Consider the following 14,456-nt stretch of genomic DNA (forward strand, 5'->3'; position numbering starts at 1 on the left):
TAAAATACTTTACGCATAGACATACACAATCTGAAAATTGGGGTTTAACAATAAATGTCTGCCTAACCCGAGTATCCCGGGCTGTCGCCGAATGTTCCATACGCACGGAAGGCACGAGCGTGTAAACGCATGCATACATGCTTATTGTTATTACTAGGGACGTCCAGCAGTTTGTCTTTTCTCTCCTGAGTTTCTAGTGTCTCCATCTCTCTCTGGAAGAGGTTGCACATGAACTCTTCCACAGCACTGAGGCGCTCCAACACAAACACTGACATTAATCTTCACACTACTTCACACTATTACCATATAGATAACTAGACAGTGTTGCAACAAACCAAACCATTTTTCACTTTTATTTGGGAACCTAAATACATTCATAACGTGTCGTGACTTGTGATGTGATCATGACGCTAGTTTGTGCTTGAAACGTTATCCATGCTTATTGCTCAATGGTGTTGGATAAAGAAGGAAGAAGGAAGAGGGGAGAAGAGTTTCTGTTGCGCACAGACATCAGCTGCTTCCTTGAGTGTAAACCGTTACTGGCTCTCTTCTCAGTTTAACTCATTGACTGCCAAGGCACGAGTTTCACGAGTTATTACAGTACTCCCAGGCTGCCACAGCCCGAGTTTCCCGAGTTGGAAGCCATTTTGAAAAAAAAAAAAAAAAATTTTTTTTTTTCAAATTTTTTTTTTATAAAGAAATTTCTAAAAATGCCTCAAATGTATTAGGCATGATCGCAATTGCGAAATTGCATGTTTAGCCCCATAACAAACACATCTTTCAAAATGTAAAAAATGGCTGTTTTGTCTGACTTTGAAGGCTTGTATCTCATGAATGCCTGAACGGATTTCCAAGCGGATTTTTTTGTTTGAAAGCTGTTAAAAAGTACTACACATATGGTGCATGATCTAGGCATGGGCGTGCACGATCCATGCACTAAAAATTGATCCGTGCACTAGAAATTTGGAAGGTGGCAGTGTTTGTTTTGTCTGACTTTGAAGGCTTCTATCTCATGAATGCCTGAACGGATTTCCAAGCGGATTTTTTTGTTTGAAAGCTGTTAAAAAGTACTACACATATGATGCATATATGGTGCATGGGCGTGCACGATCCGTGCACTAAAAATTGATCCGTGCACTAGAAATCTAGGATAGTGGCAGTCTGGTACTTGGGGGCCATCTTGAAATGGCATTCAATGAGTTAATCAAACGTGCCACTCTGTTACGTTTTTTTCCTCCCGTCTCTGTTCAATGCCGTGTTGTGTGCGGAAAATCTGATCTACACCAGTTGTGGTATGTGCAATTATGTGACCAGCCTCCATGGATCCGGGGATTCCGGGCGGAGGGGAACTCGATTCGATAGGTACTGAAATGTTGTGTAACTGCTGTGCGCACTTTAATGCATGCTCGCTCGTTCGTGAGAGGGAGAGGGCGCGAGAGAGAGAGTCAGAGAGGCTTGCCACCTTTTTCCGCCCCTTCCACTACATTTATTTGAACACTTAAGTTACTAGCCTAGTTACTTTATAGATTTTGATTATTATTACAAAACACTGAGTTTCTGTTGCGTTCTTACGCACAGACATCAGCCGCTTCCTTGAGTGTAAACCGTTACTGGCTCTCTTCTCAGTTTAATCAAATGTGCCGCTCTGTTACTTTTCTTTTTTTCTTTTTTTTTCTCCCCGTCTCTGTTCAATGCCGTGTTGTGTGCGGAAAATTGTGAGCTTCTAGATTTGCTAAGTTCTCCTCTCTGTGTGTTCGTTCAGTCATTCGAGCCTCATGTGTGTGTCTGTGTAATTCTGTGTGTGTGTGTGTGTGTGTGTGTGTGTGTGTGTGTGTGTGTGTGTGTGTGTGTGTGTGTGTGTGTGTGTGTGTGTGTGTGTGTGTGTGTGTGTGTGTGTCTGGGGTAAAGTCGCGCATGCGCAGATCCTGTAGTGTTCGCACTGGCCTAGACATGCACTGGACGAGACATGCACGAGAGACACAAACATGTCTATAGCGGAGCAGTGTTCCACCGCTCCAAAAAGTAATCCCTGAAAACTTGCCCCCTACAACACTCTGCAATTGTTTTTTGTGTGTGTGTTAAAAGGGAATCCGTTTAAGGAACGGCTGGATCTACTGGTTCTGTATGAACTGGGTCCATTTGGTTACTGTATATCAGTAGACTGCCAGAACAAACACAAACACAACAGAGATTCTTTCCCCCATTCAACACAAGCAATTACAAAAACAGGAGACATCTCACTGAGAAGATTCATATAAAGATCTATATAAAATAAATAACTGATGGCCGACTCGCGACGATAGATTTGTCCGCTGTTTGTGTTGTTCTTGGTGCTTCGTGGAATCTCGACTGCAGGGCTAGGGAACACAATTCTGCCTAATCGACCTCTTTTCTAACAGATGTATGAAACAAACAGGCTTTGCTTTTATATTTGATTTGCAGCAGCGACTTGCAAAATAAAATCTTTCTCAAGTTGTTGTGTTGAAAGACACAGCTCCGTGAGCCAGATTCTCCGACCAATCAGTAGCAGCATGGTGTATACAGGTACGTCACTGCTTTGGCCCCGCTTAGCCGAGCTCGGACCTACTCTAGAGTGGATACTTTTAGTACCCCATTTTGTACCACTTTCACACCACTCTACCCAGTTCCTTGTAGTTGAAAACCTGCGTGTGGAGTGGGGTTGGGCCATGCCAATGGAAAGGTGGGTTATGTGTCACCACTTCTTTCCGGGGTTGCCTGAAACGGCGACAGTTGGGAATGTGTTGTGTGGTTAGCCGTGGCACGTCACAAACAATTGACCGGGTGAACAGTTCATAGATAACTCGAACACAAATAACGTTATAGTGCACGTCACATTTATTTTGAAAGCCAGTCCCTTAAATAGCAAAAGTTAATTTTACCTGTTGTTTGCAAGATTGTTACGATAACATTCCATTTGCAGCCATTTCACTGAGCAGACTTAGACGTGTAGGGATGGGCATTATGATAAACATGTACACATGGCAATGAGATTAGTTATCTGTCATATGCATGTACAAATAGCATTACGTGCATGTAAGCCAATCCATTAAATACCCAATGTGAAATTTAACCGGGGTAAGTAACAGGCCCAGACACTCCAAAGACAGACTCCAAAGCTGTGAATCCGGTCATTTGTAAAAAATGTGATTTCTTTACACAATAAGCCGGCTATTTGTGTCGCTGCAAGACTGAAGGTATGGAGGTCAGGGCAGAACCCCTGCCCCGATTTTTCTTTAATATTATGCCTACATATTCTGTCCATTTATCACGCAGATCAGTACACAGTATCTCTATAGTCATGTGATCAAGACAGATCTGTCGGAATTTTCATATTCCATCAAGATTGGCTTCCAAAGTTTGCAGTAGTGGCCTGTTTTTGATCATGAACGCAGCATCCGGTTGCAGTGAAACTTTTCACGCACATCCCCACTGTCTAGGCCAAGAAAGAAATGCCACAAAATCCAGGGGAAAAAAATATAATGATTGTATGATCTACAGTTATTGGGGAGCATTTCTTCCTTGGCCTAGTGGGATGGGATGTGCGTACAAAGCTTCGCGGCAACCGGACGCTATTTCTCTCCTAAAAACCTTGAATATTATATTATGACTGTGATTATGGTGCTCACGTTTCATATCACACAAATCATACAGTACCGCCCCCCCCCCCACACACACACACACACACAAAAGAAAAAACAAATCAGTGTAATTGCTGCAAATAGAATGTTATCCTAGTTTACAAAATAATAATAATAAAAAAGATCACGATTATACATATCGTCAAGTTTTAAATTGCAATATATCGCAGGACGGTGACACCCCTAATCTATTGCCTAAAAATGTGACTAATCAGTTTGTTTGAAGTCATGGAAGAAGTAGCTTACATTCCAGAAAGTGGGAAAGTGCTGCCTTACGCAAAACCTACGTAGATGCCACCTCGAATGTTGAAATAGTCGAACGAAAGAGTTCTCAGGTACACAATCAATTGACCAGGCTTGTAATCCCTCGTGTCATCAAAGTAAGCAAAGTGAAGGCACGCATGGGTGACGTGAAATGCTTTGGCAACCCTACCTACCAGCAATGGGGAATGTCTTCCTGTTCACCCTGCTGATATTTAGAGGATCTCCTCGGGGTGAAATACATCTGTCATAGCTAGGATTATAAGAATGGAACATGTGTCATAAAAGTCAGACGCGTATTGTGGTAGAGATTCTCTGGCCCTAGGCCAACTGCTGTCGAAGACAAGGCATACTTTACTTTATTATATAATTTAACCGAACCAGTGCGCTGAAGAGTAGTGGCTTTCTAAATATAGCCTTTCGTTGTGTTCAATGTGCAGAAACTTGGATGTGAGGAGTAAGGACCTTTTTTAAGACTGTATAGGCCAGGGCATTGATCAATTTAGCAAAATGGTTTGATAAATGGTAGTGTGTTAGGGGGAAGAGAGAGACAATGTGTGTGGTGGTGAAAGAGTATGAAGTTAGCCAGTGAATACAGTAATTTTACCCAGATGGGAATCAATGGGGCAACATTAGAATTCATTTTTTGTCTCATGCTGCACTCACACTGAGAGAAGCCAAGCTAATGGTTTGCTTGGTAATTCAATGTATTCTCTATGCTTGGAAACTTTAAAAGCTGGGTTGCATAGAGAATACATTGAATTACCAAGCAAACCATTAGCTTGGCTTTCCTGTATGTGAATGAGGCATTAGGAATGCAACAAACACAAAAAAATATTTTTCATTTTGGGGGTGAACTACTCCTTTAAACAAACTGTTGTTCAAGGAAAGAAGTCCACCTCCTTTGGGAGGAGGCGTTTTATTGATGCATATCACCTGTTTGGTGTGAATGAATAAACTGGCATATGGTACATTCTGCTCTGGTTCTATAAAAAGCCCGGAGCCTTTTGCTGTACTGTATAATTGGATGTCCCTTGTTGGCTTTATGAAAGATTTCCTGTATTGATTTACTCCCTCTGAACAGGAGGTGCCACAGTGAATAGCGATCATATTTCAGAGCTATAAATAGCTCTTGTGTTGTGCTTCTATTTTTAGACCGATGAGATCTCTTGTGTTGTGGTTCTATTTTTAGACAGATTGATTACGTGGCTGTTTGCGCTTGCATCACACCTCTGGAATTTTTCACTCGGAGGGAGGGGCGAGGGCTTACTCGTGTGGGTAAAAGAGAGATTGCGTAGCGTTGTGTGTCCTTGCACACATTGACGTGTATTCATTCTTATCCACTATTACTTAATGGTGGAAAATATTTACAGATTGCAGCAGAAATGTCACTTTTGTTTTCAGCCAAGCAGGAAGTGGGACTCGCACTCATGCATGAAAGTGACAGTTCTTTAAAGCAGTGATTCTCAACCTGTGGGTCGGGACCCCAAATTATTTTGGGGGGGTCCCCAGATTATTAACCAACATAAGGTTTTAAGTGTATAGAGGGTATCTGCACGTTTCTAAATTGACAATTTATGGACTACATCTAAAATGACAAATTAATCAATGGACAAATTGTCAAATATTAGATGCAGAAATTGTGAAAATAGCAGATCTACATGCTCACAACGCCTCGCAGATCTGTTATTTTCACAATAGAACACTGTTATACAAAATGTAATGCCTCGACTCTTAGTGCTCATCAGAGCACTAAGAGTTAAAATATTACTATTTTGGGATTGGAGGGAAAAATCTTCACCTGCGCGAGCACCGAGCGGAGGGTCTGTGCGTGGCCAGTTGTAATGGCAGCATTCATTAACATGGAGCGGATTTCTTTTTTTGCTCCTGGTGGCATTCAAGCGTCACACATTTCCTACTACAAATATTTAGACAGATGTTATATTTAGACAATATTATTGGTTCCTTCCGCTATGGAAACTCCCAATGTCAGGTTTAATAAGTTGACTTGAATAACGTGGCTCATTAACCAGTAACCGCCCACCTGATATAAACATCCTATAAGCAGGATACAGCTCTTATGTCCAGGATACAGCTCCCATGTATGGCCAGCTGCGTTGAAGTACGCACTAGATTGAATTTGATTCAGGATTCCCCTTTATTTTCCGGCTACTGTAAATGTATACTGAGTGTTTGTTTTTCAGATGACGTTTAGTTGAACTTATAACCTGTTCTCAGCTATATGAACTCCTCTACCCTCATGGAATTTTACAACAATCAGCCCTGTCCTCTACAGGTTGTTAATACAGGTTGTTTAGTGATGCAATCTTGTGTCAGTCACGTAGTAATTGTAGATATGCATTATCTACTGTATCTCTCCTCTCATCTCTTTCAAACTTAAAAAGTATGTATATACTGTAGTTCAAGTAGACCTTTTGGCCTGATGCCATCGTTTAGATAGTGTTTTTTTATTTTTAGACTCTAAACAAACACAATTGGGGGGGGGGGGGGCTGAGCAGAGAACGTGATATTTGTCACTGCATAATAGTTTAAACAACTAGTTTATTTAGTTAACGATTATTAGTAAGGGCAACACCGTTTAATACACTTGTGGATTAGCTGTGCACAACCCTACCTAAAACCTCATCTTGTCATATGGCATGGTAATGCCTGGCCACAAGAGATTCTTCTTCATGATTCCTAATGTTGCTTTTCTGTTCAGTGTCTCTGATCTTCACCTTTATCTTTGCCAGACCCATGAAATGGGTAGGCCTACATAAGCAAATGTCGGCCTGTCCGGGTTTTCTATATAAAGGGTATATATGATGATGACATGATGATGACATGCCTACAAAAGGCATGATGTCATAAATGATGATGACAGACAGGGGGTCTGGCACAACCAGGTTGACCTGGTCTAGTTTTACCTGTATGAGGGTGTAGGAAATGATCACCATCCCCCATGAATCAGAATCAGCTATATTGTCACATCACAGGTTTACAGTGGGTGAAATTCGTTTTTGTGCTTCCCATCATATCATTATTTCCAAAGAAGAAAGAGAGGGAAGAAGAGGGTGGGGGGGAAGGAGATCAAACAAGACAAAAATCAAAACGAATTATCTGATCATGGCATTACAATTAACAGTTATTACAGGAAAAGTTACCTGCGGGTAAGGTAGCCAAGAAATGTTAAGTATCGTTTTTTTATCAACCTATCAGATTGTGTGCACATTTATTCGAAAAATAGGAGGACCACAGGATCAGTTGAAAGTATAGGGGAAAACGTGGCGGACAACACCACTTAATTGACCACTAGAGGTAGAGGATGATTTTGGGTTAAGGAGATTAGTTCTAATCTGTCTTTGACTCTAGCTAGACTATTGCATAGTGGTTTGTCATCATAAGCCCTTGCTCTAAGCCAGTGTTTCTCAAATGGGGGTAGGTGTACCCCTAGGGGTACGCGGAGGTACTGCAGGGGGTACTCAGAAAAGGCCCCCCAAAAAGAAAAATAGAAGTATAAATCATGATAATATTATTCATAGTTAAATAATTAACTATAATTAAATTAGATGGAGAAAAGGCAACTGGCATGTGTTTGAATGATTGAATGTAAGTTATTGACACGAAAAGTGCTGAAAATAAATCTGTCCACACCGTTTGAATCTATCACTCCCTTATTTGTGATGTTATATTCTTGAAAAGGCGAGGTTATCATGGCATCATGTACCACTAGTTATGGTTTTAATTGCAGTTTTATAAGGAAAACTTTGTTGTCGGTTAAAGGATTCAAAAATCAGGGAAAGGGGGTACACAAGCCAAGAAAGATTGAGAAACACTGCTCTAAGCCTTACCTTACCATTTACACCATAACGGGCCAGAAGCACAATGCACATTTTACCTTTTTGATTACCCCCCTCCCTTTACCATTGTCCACTGCATTTCCATTGTCCACTTCAATCCTTCTCTTTGATTCCTGTCCTCCAGCAGGCCAATGGAACCGCCTCCCAAGAAAGATGCTCTCCCTGTAACGAGGCGACCCGACGAATGGAAGGACCCGTGGCGTAGGTCCAAATCCCCAAGGAGACGGCCAGGGCTGGGTTCCCCACAGCGAGGACGGAGACGACACCGGCCCTCTGGCTCCTCTGTGTCCCTGTCCAACTCCTCCAGGTAGTAGGGCTTCTTAGGCTGGATTTACACTGGCAGCCAAATCAGATCTGTGTCACATCCAGATTGGAATCTGATTTGTTTAACCCGGACCCCCATCTCAAAATATGTTGTTCCAGGGACCACCCAGAAGCAAATATTTTAGTTACAAATGTTCGCTTTTAAATAGATGTATTCACAGACTTGCAAAACAAATCTAGATTTTTCAAAAATAGCAGATCTACATGCTCGCAGCGCGGCACTTGGTGCCGCGCTGTGAGCTTGTATATCTGCTATTTTTCAATAGTTAAAGCATTCAATAATTCTAGGCCTAAATGGCTTTTAAATAAGTCTAAATGCATACAGGTCACATGCAATCTGATTTTGTCAAGGTGGTTTCAGATCCGATTAAAATTTGATTTCTAAAGATGTGTCTCAGTCTGAACACAAGTAACCTGATTTAATAAGCCAAGTTACATTATGAAACTGTCCAAAACGTCACTTGCAGCACGACCCGAGCTCCACTGATGTCATTACAGAGAATTGCATTTTGAGGGTGTAATGATGCCTCAGTACATGGGAAATGTACAGGAACAATTATGGAAATATACTGTATGAAGACATATCTCATGGCATGGCAGGAAATGGGTTCTCAAGGTCCTATCTGCAATATCTGAGGAAAATTAAACATTTTGAAAAACACAGAGAAAAGTCATGAAGCCTACGTTGTTACCACGGTAACCAACGCAGATTATGTCGTCGCAGGGCGGCTTTGGTTTGATGACGACCTTTTTATCAAGTACATGATACACTTAACCACTTTCACCCTGGCATCCCCACCAGTTTAATCATCTACTTAGGACTTTGCTTAGAATCTGTGTAGAAGCCAATTTAGCATGCATGTCTGTATAAAACAAGCATGTCATTAGTCCTCATTCCTTACCCATGTTGCAACCTTATAGATACTATTATGTAACGCTGTGGTTTCCAAGAATCTTTGGTGTGTCCAAGACACACCAAAGAGCAAGTCAAAACCTCAAGACACATCTGTGTTCATTCATACACAAGTTACTACATGTTATCACTCCTCTTAAGCCCTTTGCACACAGGACAGTTGCGTTTCTTCCGTTTGCTGTATGAATAAAACGCATTGGATTTGGTGTGCAATGCTGTGCGGAATCTGCGCTGCGGATCCCAAAAGGAGTCATAAAAGGAGTGATGAGTTTTTTACCGCATGCGACAAGACGCACAAATCGAACTGGTTTCGATCGAGAAAAAAACACACGGCCGCAGCCACTCGTCGCACGGCTAATTCGGATCCGGTGTGCATGAGGTCATAGAGAATACCGTATTTTCCGGACTATAAGGCGCACTTAAAAGCCTTTAATTTTCTCAAAAAACTACAGTGCGCCTTATAGTCCGGTGCGCCTTATATATGAAAACAGTTCGAAAATAGACCATTCATTGACAGTGCGCCTTATAGTCCGTTTTTTTTAAAAGAAAACAATACGGTAATTGTTTTCTTTTAAAAAAATGAAATTGTCCGTTTTATTCGTGCAGATAAACGCGCCTGTGTGCAAAGGGCTTTAGTCGTCTTAGTTCCCAAATAATAATCCCTGGACCCAAATAATGTTGACTGATCTGCCCAACGGGCACCCGTCTTGGTTCTCCAACATTACTAACATTACTTCTGAGACTCGTGCATACCCCCCCACCCCCCACCCCCACTATGAAAATAGTTGTAGGTAGACACACCAATCCAATACATGGTTTATTTGAATAGACTGCTTTGCAAAACAAATGTAATTACCTATGGTGGCGAGCATGGACATGGAAGGTGTGCTCTTATGGAAAGGTCATGCAAGTTTATATGTGTTTATTCATGTGAAACAAATGGAAGCTAAAGGAAACTAATCAGGTCTGGAAACATAATATGGGAAATTACTTTTTTGTGTTTTATAACCTCAATATTGTGCCGTAGGTCCTCCTTGTAATAAACTGCTCTCATACAGCACTTGTTGGATGTATTTATATCTTGGGCGTTGTACAAATTAACCAAGGTATTATAAATAAGTCAGGCTCGCGCCATTGACGCATATTGGAGGCAATTGCCGTTTATGATCATATGAACAAACACTATTTCTTTTTTAAGATTGCATCCTTTGTCAGTTAATCGGTTCAGGAAGGATTTGGTTGTTGATTGACGCACATAGGCAGCCGGTAAATATGTTTTTTTAATGATTTGTGTGTGTTTTGCAGGTCTTCGTCTCGCTCTACATCGTACACTGGTTCCGGTTCTTCTCGTTCTCGTTCACGTTCCTCCTCCTTCAGCTCGTACTCCAGCCACTCCTCTCAGCATAGCTCCTTCAGTGGCAGCCGCTCCAGGTACCGTTGGATGTGTTTGTCCACAGCACCTTTTACCTGAATATGCTCTCCAGGTCAAATTCACACTTATGTCACTAAATTAATAATAATAGTAATAATAATTAACCCATTTACGGGGCACGGTGGCGCAGTGGTTAGCGCTTCGCCTCACAGCTAGAAGGTCCTGGGTTCGATTCCCGCCGGGGGACGCTGTGGGCACTGGCGGCGTGTTCCTCCCTCCGCGTCATCAGCGCCCACACCCTAGGTGGGGATGGCGATAGGGCCTTTCTGTGTGGAGTTTGCATGTTTTCCCTGTGTCTCCTAGGGTTGATACCCTCACAAAAACATGCACGTAATCCTGGTCTCAATAATGCCTCCCCCTGGCCAGCCGGGGCGCCTGATGGAGGGGAAAGGAACTGGTTGGAATAACGTGTTCCTTCCACGCGTTGCGTCCAAACCAGGGAGATCTCCACTGTCAGGTGAAAAGAAGCAACTTGGACTCCTCATGCATAGAAGGAAGCATGAGGTCAGTCCGTTGTCTCCCCAGGCTTGGCAGAGGGAGAGCAGAGCCCAGGATTACATAGACAATTGGCACTGGGTGAAAAAATGGGTTACAAAATTGTGGGATATATAAAATAAATTGCAAATGATTTTTTATTTTATTTTTTGTAGATCAAGATCATTCTCCACCTCTCCATCACCAAGTCCTGCAGCACCGAGAATCGCCAAGAATAAAACAGACCTGCCTCCTCCACCGGCTAAAGGGTAACACCAAATCTCTGCCTTTGTGACCTATACCCATCTATTGTCATCCATAATCTGGATTATATCTATTTACACGTTCTCGCACACACGTAACATATGCTTCAGTCATGCATGACATGACGGATAGATAAAGATTGGCGTTCTCAACCCACAGTATATAGGTTAAATACGGGAGCAGACTCTTTGAGTCTTATCAAAGGAACAATCCGTTGTTTTGCACTCACAGGATAATGTTTCAGAGCTTTTAATGTGTCACAGACAATGCGTCTTTCAGCCCTTATGACGTTCGTCAGCATGCGAAGGCTAGAAGGGCCAAAATGCATACTGGCCTTGGCACGCTGACGAAAGTCAGAAGGGTCAATGCTTGTATCTCTCTTTGTGTCTTCTGTCTCTTCTCTTTTTCTTTCCCCCCGACATGGTCAAGTCAGATGGCCGCCCACCCTCTGCCTGATGTTTTTTCCAGTTAAAGGACAACTTAGTTTTTTTACAACAAGGGTTCATATTTTAGTTTGTAATTAGAGAAAAGAAAAGATGAGTGATGCGAAAAGATGAGAGATGAGATGAGAGATGCGATTTTAGTATTTTGTTTTCAGTGGGTGGGGCCATGCATACAAGTGGCTAAATATATATATTTTTTATACACAATAAGCAGGCAATTTCTTTGTTACTATTTACACCAGCCCCCATAAGTCACATCTTGGGAATGGGCTTATTGTGTCTAAAAAGACATATTTAGCCACTTGCATGCATGCTCCCAACCTGAGGGTTGGGGGCATGCCTCAAAATTGTTAAAATCACTAAAACGATAGAAAGAAGTAAATGAATGCATTTTAATGCTCATCTTTTCTTTTCGCTAAAGACTATCTAAAATATGAACCCTTGTTGTTCTTTAAAGGGGAGTTTTTTGTTGCCACTGCGGCAAAATGTCTTGCTCAGGGTGAGACTGTTGGGTCTCTCTCTACATGTAAAGTGTCTTGAGACAACTTGTTGTGATTTTTTGATTTTGATTTTTAATAAAATGCAATTGAATTGAATGGCTGTTGCTGCGGTCACATAAAAAGCTCTGAAACGGATAAAGCAGCCCAAGCATTCATGATCTGAAACGATACACACAGTCAAACATTGCACAGTGCCATCGCATGGGCTTGCCTGTGATGCTAGACACGGTTTTGAATGCCTGCCTGTCATGCTTGCATGCCCGACAAAACGGAATGCCTTCTCCTTCCCCTTACCCCCTAAGCCCGCCGCTGAAGCCTGGTGCCGTGCCCCCCGCTCGCAGGGACAAACCCCCAGTGAAGAAGGCACCCAGCCCCCCACCGCCTGGCGGACAGCAGGGGAAGCCTCCCAAACCAGCGCCGGAGGGGGGCAAGCCTCCCGCCAACATCCGGGAAGGAGGAGGAGGTGCTGTTGGTGGCGGAGGAGGAGCAGGACCGGTGGGAGCAGCAGGAGGAGGGGGCCGGCCCCCTGTGGCCCCAAAAGAGCCCGGGAAGCCCCCCAACCCGAGGGAAGGCAGGCGTAAAGAACGGCAGCAGCACCCCCCTCGGAGGTAGGAGCCCTCCTTAGTCTCTACACCAGGGTTCCCCAATAGGCGGCCCGCGGGGGGCTACTGTCTGGCCCACACCAACCCCAGTAATAAGAGCAGCAACAACACTAGTATATCGTCGTTGTCGGGTGGAAATCTCGTATCTCCAAATTTGTACGTTCTTTCGCAAATCATAAAAGGCCGTCGCACAAAAGTAGTGAAAACAGCAGATCTACAAGCAAGCACACAACGCCTCGCACCGCGAGGCGTTGTGTGCTTGAAGATCGGCTGTTTTCACTAGTTTAAATAATTTAAAGGAGCTATAGTCAACTTTTTCTTGAAAAACGGATGCTAAAATAAAAATAATGTTTCGAAAATATTTTATAAAAAAATAAGCTTCATATATGTGTTTATCTATCTATAAATGCGAGAAGTCTCTGCGTGTGTGTTTGTAATCCGCGTATCTCGAGAACCGTTCGTCCCACCGGCTTCAGATTCGGCACGCGCGCTCCCCGCCGCGGCACGGAGTGCAGTGCCGGGCCTCGACCCGACCCGACGCGCGGTTTTCCCTAACCGGCGCGAAACGTTCGGAATCTCCTTATGCGGGGCTGATTGTTGACATCAGGCTGTTCCGGAGGAAATCGGCGCAAAATCGGTCATTGTGACATCACTGCAGTGCCGGGCGCAAGCGCTGACTCATTGTGACATCACTGCAGTGCCGGGCCTTGCCTCGAACCGACAGATATCTCCGTATATGGGCATAAGACTGAGAACTCCATATATGGGCATATGGGCAGATACAGAGATCTCCATACAGTATATGGGCATATATAGACAGATATCTCCGTATATAGGCATAAAAGGGACACAGACTGATACAGAGATCTCCATATATGGGCATATGGGCAGATACAGGGGCGGAAATCGGTGCAAGCGCTGACTCATTGTGAGATTTGTGACATCACCTCATAAAAGGCTCTGACATCACGTACGCCACATGAGTCAACAAAAAATCTCTGTGAGTGTGTATGTATGTAATCCGCATATCTCGAGAACCGTTCGTCCCACCGGCACGCGCGTTCTCCATATATGGGAATAAAATGAATGCCTGTATGCGGAGCTGATGTCTGACATCAGAGTTTTCCGCAACCGGTACTGTGTGTCCAGAGATCTTCATATATGGGCATAAGTGGACAAAGGCAAACAGATGGTCAAAACGGGTCCTATGACAACAGGTATATTGGGGTTTGCATTAAAGGGTGGGGCATTCATGGGGTTTGCATTAAAGGGTGGGGCATTCATTCCCTATTTCAAATTCGGCACACGCGTTCCCCACCACAGCAGGTAGTGCAGTGCTCGGCCTCGACCCGACCCGATACACGATTTTCTGTAACCAGCACGAAAGGTTCGGATTCTGATGTCTGACATCAGGATTTTCCGGAACTGACACTGTGTCTGCATAGATCTCCATATATGGGCATAAAATGGATGCAGACAGACAGATACAGATATCTCCATATATGGGCATAAATGGACACAGGCAAACAGATGGTGAAAGATCTCCATATATGGGCATAAAGTGGACGCAGACAGACAGATACAGATATCTCCATATATGGGCATAAATGGACACAGGCAAACAGATGGTCAAAACGGGTCCTATGACAACAGGTATAATGGGGTTTGCATTAAGTTTGTCTCCTCCTCCATCTGTTTGTCTGTGTCCCTTTATTCCCATTATG

General features: G+C 43.2%; 1 protein-coding gene across 1 annotated transcript in view; it reads left to right on the plus strand.

Moving 5' to 3' along the window:
* zc3h18 (zinc finger CCCH-type containing 18) overlaps positions 1-14,456 on the plus strand; it is a 43,081-nt gene that overhangs the window by 18,006 nt on the left and 10,619 nt on the right. Inside the window, exons 10-13 of the mRNA XM_080736767.1 lie at positions 7,905-8,087; positions 10,323-10,448; positions 11,100-11,192; positions 12,433-12,738. Coding sequence (XP_080592893.1) covers positions 7,905-8,087; positions 10,323-10,448; positions 11,100-11,192; positions 12,433-12,738 — 708 coding nt within the window. The remainder of the gene's footprint in view (positions 1-7,904; positions 8,088-10,322; positions 10,449-11,099; positions 11,193-12,432; positions 12,739-14,456) is intronic.

This window comes from Nannobrachium achirus (assembly GCF_963921795.1).
Source record: "Nannobrachium achirus genome assembly, chromosome: 11".
NCBI lineage: Eukaryota > Metazoa > Chordata > Actinopteri > Myctophiformes > Myctophidae > Nannobrachium > Nannobrachium achirus.